Source organism: Acipenser ruthenus, chromosome 4 (genome assembly GCF_902713425.1).
Source record: "Acipenser ruthenus chromosome 4, fAciRut3.2 maternal haplotype, whole genome shotgun sequence".
NCBI classification, from domain to species: domain Eukaryota; kingdom Metazoa; phylum Chordata; class Actinopteri; order Acipenseriformes; family Acipenseridae; genus Acipenser; species Acipenser ruthenus.
Window position 1 is genome coordinate 95380351 of NC_081192.1, and position 21930 is coordinate 95402280.

The window sequence follows — 21930 nt, forward strand, 5'->3', positions numbered from 1 at the left end:
CAGTAGCTGAAGAGTTCTCTACAGCTGAAAAAAAAAACCTTTGGGAGGAAGAGTATGATGCAAAAGATTAATGGATTTGCCCGTCTCAATCAGTTTGTACTCAGCAATTCGATAGTTGTGATGGTCTCTAGAGCTTGTATGGCAGTGTAGAAATACCTGCTATACATGTGCTTGGTTCGGTCTGGGTGAATAGAAAGGGTTCCATGGAAAGCGTCTCCATTACCGCGATAGGCGTGGTGCGTGATACTGCAGTGTGCTGCAGGTTACCGGTCAGTTGCCTTTCAAAATCATACGTGAGCTACATTTGTGAAAGATCCCCCAAAGAACTGCCAGGTTAAAAACACCCTGGCTGTACACCGCCTGGTGTCGTTTGAAATCATGTGCGTACCGTATCACGTTTAAACAGCAAACATGATACAGTACAGTGAACAACGAGGAAAAAAATGAAATATATATCCTGATGGGAGAAAGAAATGGTGACAATTATATAAAACCTAAATGTAACAAAAAAGCAACATCAGATTGTGTCTTTGGCTAGAAAACAACATTTATATTATCATGACCTTTTTTCTTTGTCAGGTTGTAATGTAAAAAAACAGCAAATGTTTTATTTGTTTTTCTCTTTGAGTCAGTATAATAATGCTGCATGGGTAAACTGAGGATCATTAAATGGCAACGACAAATGGAACGTTTGTTTCATTAAAAGGTTCACACTTCAGTTTAAAAATCAATTTATTAAACAATTAATATCATTTAATTGGTAGAAAATAAAATACAAACTAAACTTACAACTTTCTAGGAAAGTATTTTGTTGTCTCTGCTTAGCCTTTCATTGGCTTCTTTCAGTCATTCATTGTTTCCTTTCTTAGCTGCTAACGTAAACTAATGTATATTGCAGCCTGGGTCAAACCAACATCCTCTAGGGCAGGGGTGGGCAATCCTGGTCCTGGAGGGCCGGTGTCCCTCCTGGCTTTTGTTCCAACTGTGCTCTAAATTACTTAATTGTACTGATTATTACCAATTATTGGTCTAATTAAGTAATTTAGAGCACAGTTGGAACAAAAGCCAGGAGGGACACCGGCCCTCCAGGACCAGGATTGCCCACCCCTGCTCTAGGGTGTGTTTTGGGGTTTTCTATCAATGTAGCCACTCTGACATCCTCTGAATACCTTTCCATATTTTAATCACATTTTTTAACTCTTAAGGCAAAACCAAATATACAATAATAGTGTGTATATGTGTGTGTGTGTGTGTGTGTGTGTGTGTGGGGGGGGGGGGGGGGGGGGGGGCATATGTCCAAGTGTGTGTGTGGGGGGGGGGGGGGGGGGCATATATCCTTCTGCCCTATGGATTAGGCGCCTATGGCATTGTTTAGATCCGTCACTGTTTAGATCAATTAAATAGACACCATTATCTCTTAACTGTATATATTTTAAAAACAATCATTTATTTTTGTTTCATGGGTACATAAAATAAACCATAAAGCAGACAGCCTTGTATTTTGCTTGATTTTAAGTAAATTTTATTCTTAGCGACTTTCAGAAACCAGTTTAAGATTCTGGGCATATAAAAGTTATTAGCATGATGCTGACAAGCAGTATTTGAAATAGAGGAAGGTTTGTTTTTAAATTATTAACACAACTACAAAGGCACAATCAGATGATTCAATGCATTTCTAGATTTTAGGGATCAGATGCATGTTATTCAGCTTAATGAAGTCAAAATAAAAATAAATAAATAAATAAATAAACCTTCATAGAACCTCAGTTTAAGGGAACTGAAGTAACATATCAATGAATAAAACATTTTAGTATAACTCTACACTTGTACTAATTCGCCTAAGTGTAGCATCAACCTCCTAGAAACAATACAAACATTACATTTGTTGATATCCCCACTGTCTATGTGGTAGGGGCAACTAGAATAATTCTTTATATGACTACAAAAACACCCACACACACACAAAAAAAAAAAACTAATTCCAAGACTTGTCTTAAAGGTGCAGGCAAACATTTTTTAAAATGTTTTGTGGTGCTTCAAAGGGTGATTGAATTATTTAAAATACTTGGAGTTTTCATAAAGTTAACGTTTCTGGCATTTCAAGGAACAGGCTTATATTAAACACTAAGTTGACATTTTAAAAGAACTTTAATTACCAGAAATGTCATTTTTGTCAAAGTTCTTGATATTTTACTTTGATTGAGAAAAAGGATCATCTAATGTAAGCACACGTTTCCTTTCCAGAGCACGAGAAAGTAAACCACTCAGAAGTGCCTATTTTCACTTTCACAATAGTGAGTCCATAAAGAGTATCATGGGTAGCATAATACACGTTTCCTTTTAAGAATTCCCTGTTGGATTTATTAGGTCATGTAGTGCATACCTTGGATGATACCCTTGAATGAAAATGTATTGTTGTAAATGATGAGATATCATAAATACAGTAGATAGGGGGTTCTACAGAAAAAGGGGTAGAACACTGAGAGTAGATCAAAGCAAGGCCCTAAACCATGTGATTCATTAAAAACACAAACACAAGTTATCCCACCTGTGTTGCAAATGTAAAGTTTGCATGTACAACAGAAAGAATGGTTTTTTGTTTCCACTGGAAATGTCACGTCTGATGACAGAAGAAGGTTAACTGCTGTAAATGCACAGAGAGGCACCTCTTTAAAGGTCATTCAAAATCAATGTAACAATGGTTCATAAATGCTGAGATGGATAAAGGACAATAATAGAAACAAAAAAGGAAAAGCTTCATTCTATGTACTGGCGTAATAGCAACAGGATTACATGAACTTGGTGGTGTAAACTAAAGTTCATCCTATAACCACGCTAATTCCTATTATTATTATTATTATTATTATTATTATTATTATTATTATTAAAAAGTGAGAATGTTCTTAAGAGCCCACAATGCAATGCTCCTGGCATATTTTTAAATGTGTGTCTTCTCCAGTGTTGAAAGTTTCTGTGATTGTGACAGTACTTTGCACATGACTACGGGCTTGATTTGTCAAAACCTGCTTGCAACCTGTGTTGTGTTTTCCAGTGGTTGAATTTTACAGATACTGCTATTCTGCCAGGAACTATTTTTTTGTTGTTTAAAAGCTTTCCCACATTGTAATGCGAACATTTCATCCAACATCTAACTTACCAATACCAAATGTTTTTAATGACCTTTTAAACAAAACTTTAAAAACATGCAAGTAATTGTTTAAAAGTCCACTTAAAAATGTACCAAGACAAACACAGCACATCATAAATATGCTAATGTTGAGTTAATGCACAAGGGCCATTCTGTAGTACAATGCCAATTGCATACACCTGAACCAAATTCGGATGAATGAAGGTGTAGTGTTTGGCACATTATTGTACCTGCTGTTTGATGATTTAGGCAGTGTCATTAGCCAGGGCCTAGAAAGTACATGGCAAAAAATAGTAAACATGGATTATTGTTAAAAAAATGATCTAGAGACCCTTTTTTTACCAGCTGGGGTCGGTTCTTAATGAAGTATTAATAAGAATTTTGTGAAATGTGTTTTCTGATAACAGAAAGTTGATACAAATTACACTTATTTGTATTTTGGGTATAATTTAAGATCACAGCAGTATGAGTTTTCCAGCTTTTAATGTGATTTTAATTAGACACATCTGCTTAATTAGGCATAGCATGCATCTTTTGGCTCACAGATAACCTGGAATAGCCCAAATACCTAGGAAATGGTTTTACAAATACTTGCTTTTACCTTTTTGCTCCATATAAATATTGAATATTGTGGAAATACACTTTTCATTGCAAATGTGATTGATAAATTATATTCTGTGTAAAATCCAACTTGTCAATCAGAAACATTTCATTGGTTACCGACTCCTCTTACAAAGTTCAGCATTTGATTGGTTCATCAGTCCTACCTGCTACCTGCGTAGGATCAGGTTTATGAATATGCATGGCAAGCCCTGTATAATCACAGATCTGCTTTACAGACCCCTGTCTGGTTGGAGCAAAGATGCACGATGTACAGGGGTGTGCCTCCAACCATATAAATATGTATTTGTACTCAAAATCAATTAATCAATCAAACTTAGATTTATATAGTGCCCCCTATACAGGTGCATGTCTCGGTTTCAGGAAATATTGTAAGGTCCCTCAGGTCATAGAGTAACACGTTTGTATACATGTATCTCTAAGCAGAATACATAATAGTAAAAATACTTAAAAATAAAATTTAAAAACATAAATATTGTGTTGAAAAAAAGCAAAAAGTTTTTATGGTTTCTGAAGTACTTCATAATGTTCTCCAGAGTGTTCGGAAAAAAAGAACATCCCACTGAAAAACGCTTGGTCCTTAAAGGGTTAATGGTTCTTCTTCCACCTAACCCTTCTGTCACTCTGCCCCCTTTACTTCTGTGGAAACACATATATGGTTGTTCCTAGATTCAGGTCCACACAGAGATGAGGTGCAAAACGTTATACTTTTTTTGATACTTTTATTTGAAACAACACATTGACAAAAAACCGACTGGAGTTAATACTCTGCGCTCTACAATAACTCCCCCCCCCCCCCCCCACCTTGCTAGGACCTCTGCTTTTATGTTACAGACCCCACCCCCAACTAAATACCCAGCTGTAATAAAGGGGTTTGCAACTCCTATCGTTTAAACAAACAGAAAACAGAAAACAACCAACACACCAACAGTTTCTCTAATACACATAACATTACTATCATACGCCCACATCCTCCATACACTCTTCACCCAACCCCGGGGTTTCAACCAATATTCATTTAAAAACAATTAATCACACGTGTCTCTGTATATACAATGTTTGTTTTTCCTATTTTGTTATACTGCTGTCTTACTCGGAATCCTCCGGTTCAGGTAAGTCTTTTATTTTTATTACAGTCCAACAGTCTATTTTGTCTGTCACAAAGTTAATCCCAGTCCATAGTAAGTTATAGGCCAGGAGCATAGATATTGTTCCCGGCCATGTGATGAGACAGCATCACACCTTCAAAATAATGTATGTATTTGTCTATTGCCATTATATGTGGCATATTCATTATTTTATTAGTATTATTTAGTCATTTATCAGACACTTTTATCCAAAGCGACTTATAGAGACTAGGGGGTGAACTATGCATCAACAACTGCTGATGCAGTCATAATAGGACCTTGGCAGGTAGGACAGATCAGCAAATCAAAATGCTGGACTTTGGGAGAGATCAGGAACCAATTAAATTGGAAGATGAGCAATTAGACACAGAAATGTAAATTATGCTGTCTGGAGTCAGGTAATGGCTAATTAAGCATGTTTATATGCTTAGGTCTGGGTACAGGCGTGAGTTTGAAACCCTGCATTTTCAATAACAAAATGAGAGAGAGAGAGAGAGAGAGAGAGAGAGAGAGAGAGAGAGAGAGAGAGAGAGAGAGAGAGAGAGAGAGAGAGAGAGAGAGAGAGAGAGAGAGAGAGAGAGAGAGAGCGAGCACTAATGAATCTCTCTCTCTCTCTCTGTGTAAAGTACAGGATGACTGAAGAATGAAATCAAACCTAAGATTTTTTTTCTTTACCTAATTATCAAATACGGATGATAATTAGTGGGACCTAACATATTTGCTTGGACTAGCAGTCTTTCAAAGGAACCAAATGTAGCCTCAAAACAGAGTGGTTTACAAATAGATATTTTTCACAAGGGCCAGATTTTGCATTATTCTGTTTAACACTGCACAGAGGGCTTTTGCTTATATACTAGGAGTGACTGAACTAAATTGCCTGATTTTAATGAGTGTAAATGCAGCTAGTGAAATAAAAGTATGTTTTTCCTAAAATGTTGTTAAATGTATGAAATCCTATATTTAATTATGTTAGAAAACCAATAGCACTGGCAATCTCTGGCATATAGATTGAAAACTTCCCCTTCAGGTTCCCCCGATGATGTTGATGATGATGATGATGACCTCAGAATAGAATGTTCATTCCAAATGGACATTATATATACAATATACAAATATAAACATTATATATACAAATACAAAGTACAATGTCATAACTAAAATAAAAACATGCTTACAAAGACTGCAAAACTATTTACATAAAAAAATCCTCCCAATTACCAAAAGCTAGGAAAAACAAATGTCTTTAGCAGTGCTTTACATTTCTCAAGAGAATGAGAGCCTCTCACAACTATTGACAATGAGTTCCAAAGTTTAGGAGCACTGGAGAAAACTCTGTCCTCCCAGCTGGTCAAGGGAACAGCCAACAGCTCTGAACTTGAAGAGCGCAGCTGACATGTAGGGATGCAGCAAGTCCGATAAATATTTAAGGCCAGTACGCCAGAGAGCCTTGAAGGTCAACAGAAGAATCTTTAAAAGTATCTGATATTTGAAAGGTATCCAATGCACATTTTCAAAGACAGATGTAAGCAGCAGCATTCTGGACCAGTTGCACTATTCAGATTATTTTATTAATGTTATTAGTTGTTAGAATTAAACAAATGTAGAATATTTAGGTTGCTCTTTGATGTGTTATTTTATTATGCTGTGCTATGTACTGCGCAGCTAATGTGGTACCGTAGCTTTACTGGCGCGCACTGTGACATTGCTGCTCATTGCTCGAGTAAGGTTGTGTTTTCTGAAGATCTTCTTGAGATCAGGTTCGGGTTAAGTGAATTTTCTGCATCATGATGGGGTCATTCGCAAGACCATCCCACCCCGAACATGAAAAGGGGTTATAAAAATTTTAATTAACCCCAACCCGATGTGGTCGACTCAATCTAAATGGGGGCGTATTTCAGGGTGGGATATTGTGACAGAGATCGAATGATTCTTGGTGTTAGATCTCCCTCCCGACCTGTGAGGGCACTATGTAAGGAGTACCCTTAACTAAATGGCACGACAATTTATTCCTTAGGGTAGGTGGAAGTCGGCCATTTAGAAAAGGGGCGGAGCTACGGTACCCAAACTCAATGACCCAGACGGTAAATGGCGTGGCATATGAGGATTGGAGGAGCGGATGCGCTCATTAACCTAGGGGTCATGAGCGAGGATATAAATAGGGGACATAGTGTAAGTGATCCGTTCCTTGGTAAATGGTTAGTGTTTTAAACCTACAAGGAGTCTGTGTTGCAGTATCATGAACCGTGAGTTTTGTCTTGTTTTTGTTAACTGTTGTCTGTATTTTAATAGACTACCAGTAGCACGATCCGGAGCTGTAGCGAAAGCCAGCATAAACCCAGACATCACTTTCACCCCTGCATTTCATTGTCTGTCTGTTTTCTATCCACTCTGCACTGCACACACCTGTATTCACCACTTTGTCACAGGTATATATAGATAGATAGATAGATAGACAGATGTGCATTGTTCATGTAAAATGTTTGTGGCACTTTTTAACCACCACTGCACAGGGTTTCTGCTGTGTAATATACATAACATAGACACAGATGTCTGTGAGCAAAATGAGTCTAACAAGATTTCAGATTCTCAACTGATTTCAGATGCTCGAGATGATCTACCCATTGGCAACTGACATCGGCTGGGAAACAGAATATTGAATTATTGTATATATCAGCACCTCTGCACATACTTACTGGCACTAGGATTATGTTCAGGACGAATATTGACTATATTTTGTTGTGGTGTGGGTTTGTTTGGTTTATATGTATGTCAGATAAATATGAATAAAGCAAGCGACCAGAAGGGCATTCTGATATGTGATATTTTAATGGTAGGCTCTCTAGTGAATTAATACGATTAGTGTATAATGAAATGAGGAACAAAACAAACTGTTGCAACATTTAATAAGTAGGCCTAATGGTCAAGTTATGTGTTTTCATTACAAATCAATGTCAAGCACTCAAGCCTCCAAATAGGCTTTCTCCTGTTCGCTGTTTATGTTTCGATATGTACAGGACTCAGGTTTTGAATTTGAAAAATGAAACGCAAGACGTTTGTGGTATTTCGTTCTTAATGTGTTATCTTGTGGGTTTTTTTTTAACTAAAGTGGAACTCATTTTGAATGGTAACATTTACTTTAGCAAATGGAATACACAGCAGCTAGTTTATTCAGTGGGGACAGGGCAAGCGGTTTAGCCATTGGCTGTTATCCTCCACTCCCAAACTCCACCCAATGCACAGATTTTGTACTTCCCTGATTTTTCCTGAACTTCCCGGCATCCTTAAAACGTATCCACTCTGGTGAAGTTTGAAGGAGATCAAAAATGGGAGGTTTCAGTACTAGCGTGCAGCAAAGTTGCCCCTCAAGTTTACAAAGTTCAAATAATTTGTCTTGCTCTCCCCAGTGGGAACAGTCTCTGCTATCATCGTACATGCATCACACAATGCTGACAAAGTAATTACAATTTTGTATATCAAAAGATGCTCTTTGCACTGAAACAGAACCACATTATTTTTTTTCTGCTTTTTTTTATTTAAAATTATACACGTGACTTAATGTCCTGAGCAATATTTAAAATTCTATTACAAAACTCTTAATTCAGAATGTACAAATGAAAGCAAAAGCAGTGGGGTAGACCATTAGGAAGAAGATGGATTTACAAAATTGTTGGGTGGTATTTCATGAATCAACTTTTGTTTACGAACTGAAGGTCACTTTCTACAATGTGATAGGGCTGATACAATACAAATCCCAGGGAGGTCGCTGTTAATTACAAGTACATTTGTTGTTTGTTTTTTAAAAGGGACATTTTTACAATGGTTAGCCTGAATAGTTTAATTCCAAATGAAAATTAATTTTCCAGCAGTCTAATGTCCAGGTCACTGTGAAACTAAGTACCATTCCAGATATTGGAATGTGGCTAAGATATCAATCTTGATAAGAATTAGGAACTTGTGTACCTCTTACTTAATCAGCCTACCCAGATTCCTCTCGAAACTCTTTCCAACAAAATTATTTCTGGTCACCACTTTTCATATCCTATGCAGTTGAATGAAATTACTAAATTATATTTCCAAGTTTAAAATGTTATTTGTTTACTATACAGGGGATAGTCCTTTCCCTAATGCTAACATTTCAGTAACATTAAAATACACAATGTTTGATAAATATGGTGCTGAGACTAAAAATTAAAAGTTGCTGTAATTTATGCATTTTTCACTATTTTTCATCACAAAATAATTCTGATTCTTTAACTGTAACTTTGAAAATAAACTAACAATGTATGATACAGTCTTTCTACAAAATACACCATCATTCCCCCTTTTTAACCTTATATATATAAATTCAAAAGTAAAATGTTGACTCATCCGTTATGATCCTGTAAAGGCTGTTTAGTCTGTTAAAGAAGGAGTGTTCAGATGTTTCATTCAAATTGATCACACGCTATGATGGTCTGCAGCTTTCTGAAAAAAAATAATAACTGTTCTAGTCCTTTCATCATTCTTTCATCTCCCCAGGCTTCATTTACCTTATATAAAAGTAGACAATATCAACATGTTTACACATTATACAGGCAGTGGAAAACCAGGGCTAAACAGAGACTAACATCTGTAAATAAATTCAACACCTTTTATCAAATACGAAAATAAAACAGTAACTCTCCTGTACTAATCAGAAGATTAATGAAGTCTTAAACAGACAGCAGATACATTTCTAAGCATACATACATTCTGCTGTTACTGTTTAGAACCTGATTTTATCTTACACTTTTAAAATTGCAATTGTAAAATCTCTTTTACATAGTAATAGAGCAAATACTTTACTTGACCTGTATTATACAGATCCTATTAAGAAACACTGACCTGAAAACCACTCTTGACGGTAAGTCCATTGTACATTTTCCTTTTTTAAAGGACCCATATACATTTATAACCATAAAAGCATACAAGCAGTACCATAACTGAACTTGTACTGTAATTTGCTACAGCCAAAAAACATTAGATGCCATGCGGAGAACAGGAAACAGAATATTGAATTATTGTATATATCAGCACCACCCTCATATGGAAAAATTGTTGTAATAATACACAGGTCTTCAGATTTAGCTTGGCAGTGGAATGAGCATCTCAGCAGCGTTTTGTGATTTTGAGGCAGCATGTGCCTTGCCTCTTATCACATGAGCCATTATCCCAGGTTAGCCTAAAACAGTTATCTAATCAGATATTACTGAGATTCTAATGTTACTGAAATAGTTAATTGTTCATTTTACTCAGTCTCTTGGGAAACTCCAAATAAGGTACAAATGCACAAACCTTAAAGGTTAGAATTGTTTTTTTTTGTTTCTTCATATCTTTACACCATCAAACTAAATGTCTTTAAAGCTTTCTCAAAGTTAGCTCCAAAGCTAAGAGAATACACTGTCCTCGCTGTTTCCGTACATGTCTGCCAGCTTTTTGAAGCGAGGTCCCCAGTCACTGAGGTAATCATAATTCTGGTCTGAGTCTGTGCTCAGTGACTCTAAGGAGCTGAGTGACTCTGCAACAGAGCCGCTACCTTCAAAAGCGTAAGTCTGCAGGGAGTCATAGGGAGGAGCGCTGGGATCTATGTCAGCTTCCTTTAGTCTATCCCATATAAACTCTCTAAAAATAACATTGTCTGGAATGCTTTTATATGAAGGCCTAGAGAAAAACTGAATTTCTGGAGTTACGTCTCTCCGTGTCTTGGTGTCTCGTATGACGTTGAGGTTCCTCAGAGCAGCCATATCGAAAGCCTCGGTGTCTTCTTCCCCTCCTCCTTCGTCATCATAGCGGACAATGTTCTCTCGAATATCCCGCTCCTCATCAAATATTAGTGGTTCCTTCTTCCGCCTTTTCATTGTGACAATGAGCAGCACCAGAACTAGAAAAAAGAAAAACTAAATTACTTTCTAAATGACTGACCCATTACATTGTAGGGCACACTCAATTTCAAAAGCATCTCCATTTTCCCTCTCCCTGTTCAAAACTAGGATAAAAATATAATTACTGAATGTCCTTCTGAAAGCCAGCTGTCCTTTGTAAAACAAATTGATATTTCAGAAGAGGTCTTACTTCATACTTGGTTTAGAGAGCAAGCAAAGATTGTAATCCGTAAACAGTTTTACTAAAACACAACAGTATGTGATTTTCGTTCTCATCCATGCTGGTGCTGAGGTCGGTACCACACAGCAGTAACATATGAGACCACTGGCACTAATTCCCAACTATGGTAATATAATACATTTTGGGGTACAAACGTGACTTTTTATGTTCTTGGTACTAATGACAGATGCTACTTAAGACTAGTAACATGAATTGTATCTTATCTTACAGCTAAGGGACTGAAAAGTCTAAGCTTAAAGTGTAAATTATTTTGCTTATAAAACATTACAAAGCACTGTCCTTTTAGGAGTCACCTGCAAATGGCAATAATTCAATATGTGCTGTTACATAATTGAAAAAAAAAAATCTTATTTTTTTTTTCTATTTGGTCAAAGAAGCCTGCCAGGGCTACTTTTAGCAGATATCAGTTGTTGTTAATACATAATTGCTTGGTAACGCCGTAAGGTTATGTCACAAACAGGATATTTACTATTATTATTTATTTCTTAGCAGACACCCTTATCCAGGGCGACTTACAATTGTTACAAGATATCACATTATTTTTACATACAATTACATTATTTATTTATTTTTACACATTATTGTTACATACAATTACCCATTTATACAGTTGGGTTTTTACTGGAGCAATCTAGGTAAAGTACCTTGCTCAAGGGTACAGCAGCAGTGTCCCCCACCTGGGATTGACCCACGACCCTCCGGTCAAGAGACCAGAGCCCTAACCACTACTGCACACTGCTGACCTACTGCTGAAGTCTCGTGAACATATGATATGGCTTTCAAACGGTGCTATGCCAAAAAAAAACAGCTTTGTTTTTAGTAAATTTGCGCTGCTTTTTAGCGTGAAAAGGCAATTCACTGGTATTTGCCATATTGTGTTTTGGCCACGCACTTGCTATATAGTGTGAGGAATGTGTGTGATATGTGCGTGCTACGTCACATTCTCACGCCACTGGAGAGAGAATCTGGAGTTTCTAAACTTCATGGAAACCAAGCCACTGTCTCCTGTTTATGGAATTTGAACAGCCATTTCAATATTTTAAAAAAATGAAATACAACTCAATAATTCCACTAACACAGATAAAATAAATAAGCAAGTGCACTACCATCACTACTGTCACTAATGTAACATTAGAAGAAAGATACAAGAACTTAGATAAAGGGATACAAATAAGGGGAATGTGTGAAGACTAAGATAGGCTTGAAAAAGTTTTTGACTTGAGTCAACTGACATAGGGCCCTATTTTCATGGTGCTCACAAGTGTGTTTTTGAGTACTTTTACACAATGTTTCTATTTTCAAAAGAGTGTAAGTTGTAAGACTACATGATGGTTTTCTGTGTAAATGTATACTACGTTTGAAGTGGTTACGTATTGTTGCTTTCAAGTACGTTTCTCAGGAAACTACACAATTATTTTCGTTAAACTTGTTAAAGACTTAACATGTAACTGACTTGTGCAAATGTCTGCTCATATGAAGGTGTAAATAATTACTGCACATATAAAGCTGATTTTCAATTATTAAAAATCAGATTTCACTGTTTAAACACACCCCAATGAATTGAGTTAGAACTACATTTCTGCAGGCATCGAATAAAAGTGTTATACAACTCTACTGGTTTGACAAATAAACTATTTTCCACCTTTGGGAGCTTCTTAAGCATGATCTTGATTCTCACACTGCCAGAAGTCATGCAATACTGGTTTTAAGTATTAACCATCCAGCTGCTTATCCCGCGATTACCATGTAGAGTGCAAGCAAGTCCAAATTTGTCACTCTTGTGAGAATAGCGTGCAGTGGTTATATGTGCATCTGCAAAGTTTAACACGTCTTTTCAACGTGTTCCAATGAATAAAAAAGTAGACTATATGGTACAATAGTCTGCATTTTTGTTTTTCACTGGCAGCAGTTCCTAAGAAATGTGCTTGACAGACCAGCTCATCCACAGATAGCACAGCTGAGAGTAAGAAATGACACCTGCAGCTACAGAGAATGAGATGAGAGGATTTATTTCTTTGTTGGTGTTACAGGGGGTTGTAAGGAAACCTTGTCAGGATTGGTACTGATCAAAACGACCAATTTATTTATTTATTGTACCTACACTTCACAGATAATAATGCATATACCTGGGATATACACCCGTACCTGAAACTGTGGAAGATACAGTATGTGGCGTGATTGAAAATTTGTGACGCAAGTTTTCTGATGTATAAAGTCGTTAGCATTGATGAGAGTTTGAAGGGCATCTGCTTTGAAATCTCTCTCACACATTTTTTTCTAAAAAGTGATATGACTGCACAATTATTTTGCCACACTGTTATTATAATGCTGCGATTGTAAAAAAAAAATATATATTATATATATATATATATATACACTTATATAATGCTTCCATTTGAAGAAAATATGTGCTCTATATTGTTATAATGCTACAATTGTAAACACATTGTTGTTATTTAAGTTCTATTGAAATAGTACATTTCTGTTTTTTATAATAACAATAAAAAAGTGCATTTTTAAAAATATAGCAAAAATTGTTCTGAAAACTATTTTTAACATGGAAATTGCCAAAATAAATGGGCAGCTAGGTGGTTAACCCTTTGCAGTCCAATTATTTTGACCCTGTCAGGCGGCTCAGGTCTTATTGCATTTTGGGGAACAAAATAACACTTTAGACCATGTGCTGACATTATTTACATAAAACATGTTTCAAATCACTATATAATCAAAGTGATACTCTGAGGAAAGAAAATTATACATTTTTTTACAACCAAAAACACGTTTTTATTCATTTTTTTTGTTTGTTTTATTAGGGGAATATTGCAAAAAAAATTTAATTTTTTATTTTTTTAAATCACAAGATTATTGGTTTTGCTGCATTAGAGTCACTTTAGAGCAATCACTCAGGTTCCAAACTTATTGTAAATCAATAATACACCCCAACAAATAAAACAAGTGAAAAAAATAACCAAAAACAATTTTTCATCTATTTTATAACTATTTATATGAGGCGAGGATAGAAAGAAAGAATTACAAAAATAAGTCACCTCTAACAAAGAAAGCAAGTGAAAAAAATAACCAAAAACAATGTATGTATTTTATAACTATTTATTTGAGTACTGCAAAATACAAAAAACAAAAAAGTGCACAAATTTGAACCAACAACAATTATAGAACAAATATAACTATGTACATGCTATTCACAGATTTATCTGTAAGTATCCAGTGTGTGCTACAAAGCAGACACCTATGTATCACACAACTATCTGCGCTTACAGGTCTCCACCCCACCTCCACATCTGGCTCGCCGTGCTTGCTTTCTTCAATTTCCTCCTCTGACTCGTCACTTTGAGAAAAATGAATTTCTTCTTCACTGGATTCTTCGAAATCTTCATCTAAACTACTTTCATAGTCACTGACTTCTTCCCCAATCATCTCTGCAAGTTCTTCAGGCTGCCATGTCTTTCTCTGCCGCCTGCTCTCTGCCATGATGCTCTCTCCAAGTCTGTCTGCGCTTCTCAGTTCAAATTTTATTAGAGTTATTTTGAAGAGATACTCGGCTGGTTCCACCTTCCTTCTGATCAGAGACGATTGGGTACACCCTCTGTCGGCTGTTAAAACAGGTTTTTTTTGCGACTAGAACGAGATTTTTGCAATGTCAGACCACGTCCGACAAAGCACCGCAAAGGGTTAAGCATGTCTATGCCACTGGTTTGACACAGGGATTCCAAAGAGATCAAAAAGGTTTATCACATTCTTTGCTGCTGAAAAACCCTTGCTGCAATTGAATGCACTCATGTGGCCTTTTGACCAAACTACAATACAATTTTAAAGGCTTTTAGATCATTACATTTACGTTGCACTTTATCTGTTGTGTGCTTTTCTGTGCCCAGGGCATTAACAATTTCAATCAATTGTCCATTTGTTTTGTGGAATATCCAACTTTAGTGCTGTTCTCTTCCTCCTCTTTCTCCAGCTCCAGCAGGTTATTCCTCTTCCTCCAATCTTTCCTCAGTTTACCTTAATGGAATACCACTTGCAGCTTATTGTAATATGTAGATAAGACTGCCCTGTTGTTTTCATGCAATGTACATCTTATAAGGTAGTCTATTATTTGTAATAATATGCACCCTGCTCTGCTAAACCTGGTTGTAAACTGAAATATTAGATTACAGTGCAATTACAATTATATTTTTTCTTTCCATGATTAGCTTAAAAACTCAAATAGCAGTGGTAAGGAAATGTGATCAAACGTAGTGTGCAGTTTATCAGAGTATTTAGGGGGACCTGTGACCTCTGCTCATCTTCTTCTGTCACTTGTTCCTGACCTTAAAATCCTCTACCTTACCTATACCCTGAGGGTTATGAATTCTATAATAATAAGCCATAAAATAGACACTAATCTTTATGCTAACTGACATCATCTGAAACTTGTTTTCCTAAATTCTTTTGATTGCTTCTGAGCGTATGCAGGTTTTGTTCATTTGGGAGTATATTTATTTACTGCATATGGTTATATAAAAATAAAAAATCTTTAAATAATAAATGCCCCCCTTCTAATTTGGAGTTGTCTGAATGGAGTTTGTTCATATATAAAGTAAGGGTCAAAACTCAAATATAGGAAGTGAGGTTATCCAAACTGCTTATTAAAAAGATAAGCATGCTACATCTCTATTTCCAATGTGGACTCCAGTATCTACATTGCACTGATGTAATAAGAGCACAGACATACCCCCAGGGCAGGATGTACTGGCCAAGAATAACTTACTGCTATTTGACAGACTTTGAAATCATATAAAAGGTATCTGAATAAATGTGAAGGAGCCCAAACAAGCTTGAAGTGATAACTCAACCTGTTTCTTGTGAGGGCACCTACCTCCCTGACGGCGCATCTGCCCTCCACGTTAATAAATATAGTTGGTGAACTGGATGTCATAAGTCAGCTTGCTCGCCCAAAATAGCGCAACAACATCCAAGTTGTTGATGCCCTCTCAGAACTGACCAAATAAAATTTCAAATGAACGTATTGATTGTGTTTTATTTGTTTGCATCATTAATATTTAACACAGCAGTAAATCCAACACAACTTAAAAGAAAGGAGAGCATCTCTGACAGCACGAGCCTCCTCAAATTGAAAAACAATTTGGTCAAGAGCAGTAAAGCACATTTTTACCCAAGCAGGTACAGGGTATTTTGCTTTATGACAGCAGCTTAGATTCACTTCTCTGCGCATGGAAACCACATTTTCACAAAATGTCACTGGTAATCTTCAAAAACAACACGAGTACTTTACACATAGTTAATTTACATATCAACCCCCACCTTTCCCATTCATTTGCATGACGTCGGGTGAAAAGCCTGGTTTACTCGAGTAAAATAAACTGAGCGAATGGAAACCCAAAAAAGCATTTTACACAAGACATTTCTCGTGTCAATGTCTCGAGTTAAAAAAAAAAAAACTTGCATGGAAACCCCATGATTTTTATCCAATAATCTGCAGTTGATTTAACTATACAACCCTACAGCAATGTCTGTTTTGGTGAAGGACATGCTTAGCCCCCACTATTCTACTGATTATAATGCTCACCCTGTGTATAACACGCAGCACTGAGCTGCCTTGAGTTACATCCCTTTTATAACATTCACCTCTTGTATAGAGTGCACCCCTTGTATAATACCCTATAAACATGGCAAGATACAGTGATGCATGACAGTCAGTGTTATACAAAAATGAAAGGACAAGTAAAACACTCAAAGTGTATAAACAGGATACATACCTAGCAATGTTAGAACACAAGCCAGTATTGCTATAAGGGCACCAGTGCTGAGTCCGGCTGGTAACACGTATGCTTCAGCATTGCACGATTGGGCTGTCCCATCTGGATCACAGTCACAGACTCTAATCGTCAGAGTATTAGTGCTGCTTTGGGATGGACTTCCACTATCCATAATAAAAATAGGCAACTTGTAAATGGACTGATCTTGTCTTCGAAAGCCATTTCTTTTGGTCAGGATTGAGGCTGTATTATCTAAAAAAGAAAAGCTGTTTTTAGCAAGTATCAACACAAAAAACCCCCCATAAAAAATACAATACTTATTTAAATATGAATATGTTAATATGTTGTGTGTAAAAATTGTATTTACAGAAGCAATCTATGGAGAATGCAAGGCTAACAATATATACATTAGTGTAACTGGCTTAAGGCAAGGTCATGTTATTAAATACAATGAGACCTTATTATTAAGTACCAGATCTAATAAACAAGATTTTTATTGGTGCTGATAATTCTCTGCCATCTCTGACATTTGGCGTGTCTGACTCATACTGTACATTTTATGATTTAAAACAATATTTAATTTAAAATGCAATAGCAAAACTGGGAAATAGAAGTCTTTCTTATTAATCCTATAGCGTTACTAGAATAATTGCTATTGATGCATTTTTGAGCAAAGTATTTCATTTAAAAATGTAGCATTTTTTATATTAAATCCACTTCACTGGTGAAAATGTAACATAACTGTTGCACTTGACAGAGGTTGATTTACAGCTTAGGCATACAGAACAATAAAAAAAATCCCTGTAATCATCAGCTATCGTTTATTATTTTAATGTATTCAGTGTTACTGCGGTCACCTTTATGAAAACAACAAGCTCAATCCTATGTTGTATACAGGCTCATTTTTCACAGCACAGTCTGTTTGCACAACGTGAGACATCTGAAAATGCCAGCATGTGCTTTGCCATTCACCCTAATTCAGATAAAGTGGTATAAATGCAGAATGTGAAAAGCTGTACTTAAAAATGATTGAAGCCCCTTCTGTTTTTCTTCTAGGTGTCCCAGTGATTTAAAGAACAGTTTTGCAGTCATGACAGCTAATTCAAGGATAAAAATGACTTAGGCACTGATTGCACCTTAATTAATGTCCAACTAGCAACATAACTGTTTAGAATCAGCAGTAAATGTCTTTGAATAAGCCTTTCATGTCAGGGAAGGCAGTTCAGCAGAGTTATTTTAAAGGAATGAATATTAAAGTCACACCTTTGTTGTCTCGAAGGGTAAAGTTTAAATTGCTTGCTGCCTCAGGAGTCAGAGCAAAGTAAAATCTGTGACCATTGGGCGGTTCATCTTTGTCAACAGCACTTATTGTCTGGATAACCTGAGAAAAACAGGAAATATGTCTGTCAGTATCATACAGAGAACTTGATGACTAGGGGAGTTAAATCTGATCCATGCTTCCTCAGAATAGCTGGACTGAGCCACTGCTCACCTAAATGGCTGTAGGCAGAATAAGAAAGGCACAAACTCCATTGGAGTACTGTAGCAGATTGTCCTTGTGATATTTTTGTTAAATCAACTTCTAAAAATCTCACAATAATCCCTGCAAAGCAATCAAATTTGAATTTATCAGCCATGCATCATTCCTGAACACCCTCTTAATCTTTGTTGAATCGCTTTCCTCCCCCCCTAGTGTACCTAGAACAGTTGATGCTGTTTTGAAGGCAAAGGGTGGTCACACCAAATATTGATTTGATGTAGATTTTTCTTCTGTTCACTCACTTTGCATTTTGTTAATTGATCAATATAAACTATTTTTGAAAGCATTCTTACTTTACAGCATTTTTTCACACCTGCCTAAAACTTTTGCACAGTACTGTGTTCAGCAGGACAATGCTCCATGCCACACAGCCAGGTCAATCAAGTTGTGGATGGAGGACCACCAGATCAAGACCCTGTCATGGCCAGCCCAATCTCCAGACCTGAACCCCATTGAAAACCTCTGGAATGTGATCAAGAGGAAGATGGATGGTCACAAGCCATCAAACAAAGCCGAGCTGCTTGAATTTTTGCGCCAGGAGGGGCATAAAGTCACCCAACATCAATGTGAAAGACTGGTGGAGAGCATGCCAAGACGCATGAAAGCTGTGCTTGAAAATCAGAGTTATTCCACCAAATATTGATTTCTGAACTCTTCCTAAATTAAAACATTAGTATTGTGTTGTTTAAAAATGAATTTGAACTTATTTTCTTTGCATTATTCGAGGTCTGACAACACTGCATCTTTTTTTGTTATTTTGACCAGTTGTCATTTTCTGCAAATAAATGCTCTAAATGACAATATTTTTATTTGGAATTTGGGAGAAATGTTGTCAGTAGTTTATAGAATAAAACAAAAATGTTCATTTTACCCAAACACATACCTATAAATAGTAAAACTAGAGAAACTGATAATTTTGCAGTGGTCTCTTAATTTTTTCCAGAGCTGTATATATATATATATAAATAATTTAAATTATAATCTATAGAAAAGAGCTAAATGGAATACCTGTCCAGGGTCAGCATTTTCACAAAGAAAAGTTTCATATTCTATTGCAAACATTGGCGCATTGTCATTGATATCCAAAACAGAAATAACAGCGATTCCTCTTCCAACTTGTGTTGGGTCTTCTGTGAAAGTTAAAATAAAAAAAATTAAAAAAGCAAAGATTAACAAAAACAAAACAAACATATATTTTTATTATAAGTTATCTTTATGCTATGCTGTAGACATTGTTTCAGCTTGTGTACGCACTTCAATCCTCAGTGACACAGTTCATGCCAGGGGAATGAATAGCAGATACATCAAATTAAATAAGTACAACTATGTAAAATATATGAATACATATAAATCAACAAAATCAACAAGAGAACCATAATAGTTCAATTACATATGTAGACACTAGAATATGTGAGATGGAGAAGGAATGCACCACCAATTAAAAAGTTTTTTTTTTCCAGAGGGTAGGGTAGATACTATATTCATTAACCTGCTTGTTTTGTCTGTGGCATTAGAGCAATCTTTGAGAACACAAGAATATATTTACTTAATTTGCTGCAAACCATCGAAAACAGCAGCTCAAGCAACAGCTAGATCAATATTTCATTTTCTCGCTTCTCCCCAAAGCTATGCCACGATTTTAAGTACATTGAAACATTTGTATATGACTTCCTTCCAGCACACTTTGGCTAATTAGTGAACTCCATGAATAAATGTTTGATTTTTGTAACATGTACTGCAGAGAGCAAACAATACATGACTATTGTAATATACTTTCATTAAAATATATATTTAAAATATATACTTAGCTGAAGACACTGAATAAGACTTCGAGTCAAAACGTTTGTCATTTGAATTTAAGTTTAAGTTTTAAGTTTATTTTAGTATTTCTAAATTGAGGTCTACTAGCTATGGATATTAAAAAACATTGATACAAACTAACTAAATCAACTAAATAATATATCCATCATTATTTACAAAGGACAAGAACACTTGAGTTGTACATCGCTTTTACTGGGTGGTACATGAGATTTAACCTTTGGAAATAGTATAAATAGCTGTAAAAAAAGAATTTGCAACAGTGGTAATATAAGTTATAGTGTAGCTCTGCCAAATCACTTTGCCAATATACAGAGCTTTTGTATTTCATTTTGTGTACAGTCATATAAATACTGTGCACACTATTGTAATGAACATTTTGGATTCATTGATGCTTTCCTAGTGGGCAGTAGGCAGGAGAATTGCATTAAATATTTATTATAAACATTTTAATTTAAAGCATTCTAATATTACCAGTAACATCAGCCCATTAAATCCCAATAACTTCAGAAAACCCCTGGGAGTAAGTAATAGATACGACTGCTGTGTGGTGTTTTTTTTTTTTTTTTCTCACACTTCATTTAATTATGCAGGTACTGATGCATGTGCTCTGTTGCTTCACCCAGTAACCATTCACTGCTTATTTAGATTTGTTATTGAGTGAAAACACAAGAAAAAGTTTGAAAATAAATTCTACTTTTGGTTTCCAGTGTTTATGCAAATGTCCACGAATCATTTAAATCTACCATAGTGCAAAGTCAGATATATTGTGTTTTTTGTTTTTTTTACTTACGACTTTCCATTGCCAGAAGTGTGATATTATGAACTGCGTTCATTTCTCTGTCTAGTTGCTTAGCAGTGCTTATTACACCAGTGGTGGCATCAATGTTAAAAAATCTCTCAAGGTCAGTATTACGATCTATAGAATACCTGTAATAGACAGTAAAACAGATTAACTACAAGAAAGCATTTATTAAACCAGGCTTACCCCCCCCCCCACAAAGTCAGCACTGCTGTGGATCAGCTTTCTAAAAGATATTGTTACACAGCGTAATTATATCTTGGGGGAATAAAGAAATGTAAGCATCTTACAGCTGGATGACAACCAGTGCATCATGAAGTTCAACTTCTCTAAGTTTGGTGACTCACTGACTAACGAGTAATAAACCCATATCATTAATACATATTCATTTTCTTTCCCCTCCAGGCATGTTAAAAATGTTAATGTCCTATATATATATATATATATATATATATGATTCAAAGCCATATACCTAATTAGACTGTTGGAAGCGTCAGGGTCATGAGCAGCTACAGTTCCAATGATAGTCCCAACTTTAGCTGCCTCAGAAACCACCATTCTGTTAACTGGAGAAGTGAAGATAGGCGGTTCATCCACATCTTCCACAATGATCTTCACATTTGTTGTGTCACTGAATGGTCCCAGGCTCAAAAACTGAGGGTCGATGTTTTTGTTTGTGGCCTCTATTCTCAAGGTATAGCTTGCTTTAGTTTCAAAATCAAGCTCCTGAAAAATGCAAAAATGAATGTTTGTAACAATCAATTAAAATACAGTAGGCATAACTAGAAGTGGTATTGTATTATATAAAGCTCTAAGAAAAACTTTGTTTAAATGTCTTGACATCATTTCAAATTGGCATTAACAACATATTCTGTACTTTGTGTATTCATGACATCCATCTTCTAGGCTAGGTAGCAAATGAATGAAGACAATATGAACATAAGTTGTCACTCAAA

General features: G+C 35.9%; 1 protein-coding gene across 3 annotated transcripts in view; it reads right to left on the bottom strand.

Annotated features, from left to right (window-relative positions):
- Positions 1–4579: 4579 nt before the first annotated feature.
- Positions 4580–21930, bottom strand: part of LOC117399343 (cadherin-7-like) — a 46255-nt gene continuing 28904 nt past the window's right edge. For all 3 annotated transcript variants that reach the window (XM_033998438.3, XM_034914916.2, XM_059023113.1), the window contains exons 7-12: positions 21447–21700; positions 20966–21102; positions 19363–19484; positions 18078–18195; positions 16815–17066; positions 4580–10795 (exon numbers count right to left, since the gene is read on the bottom strand). In XM_033998438.3, the coding sequence (XP_033854329.1) occupies positions 10302–10795; positions 16815–17066; positions 18078–18195; positions 19363–19484; positions 20966–21102; positions 21447–21700 (1377 nt within the window). In that variant the 3' untranslated portion in view covers positions 4580–10301. The remainder of the gene's footprint in view (positions 10796–16814; positions 17067–18077; positions 18196–19362; positions 19485–20965; positions 21103–21446; positions 21701–21930) is intronic.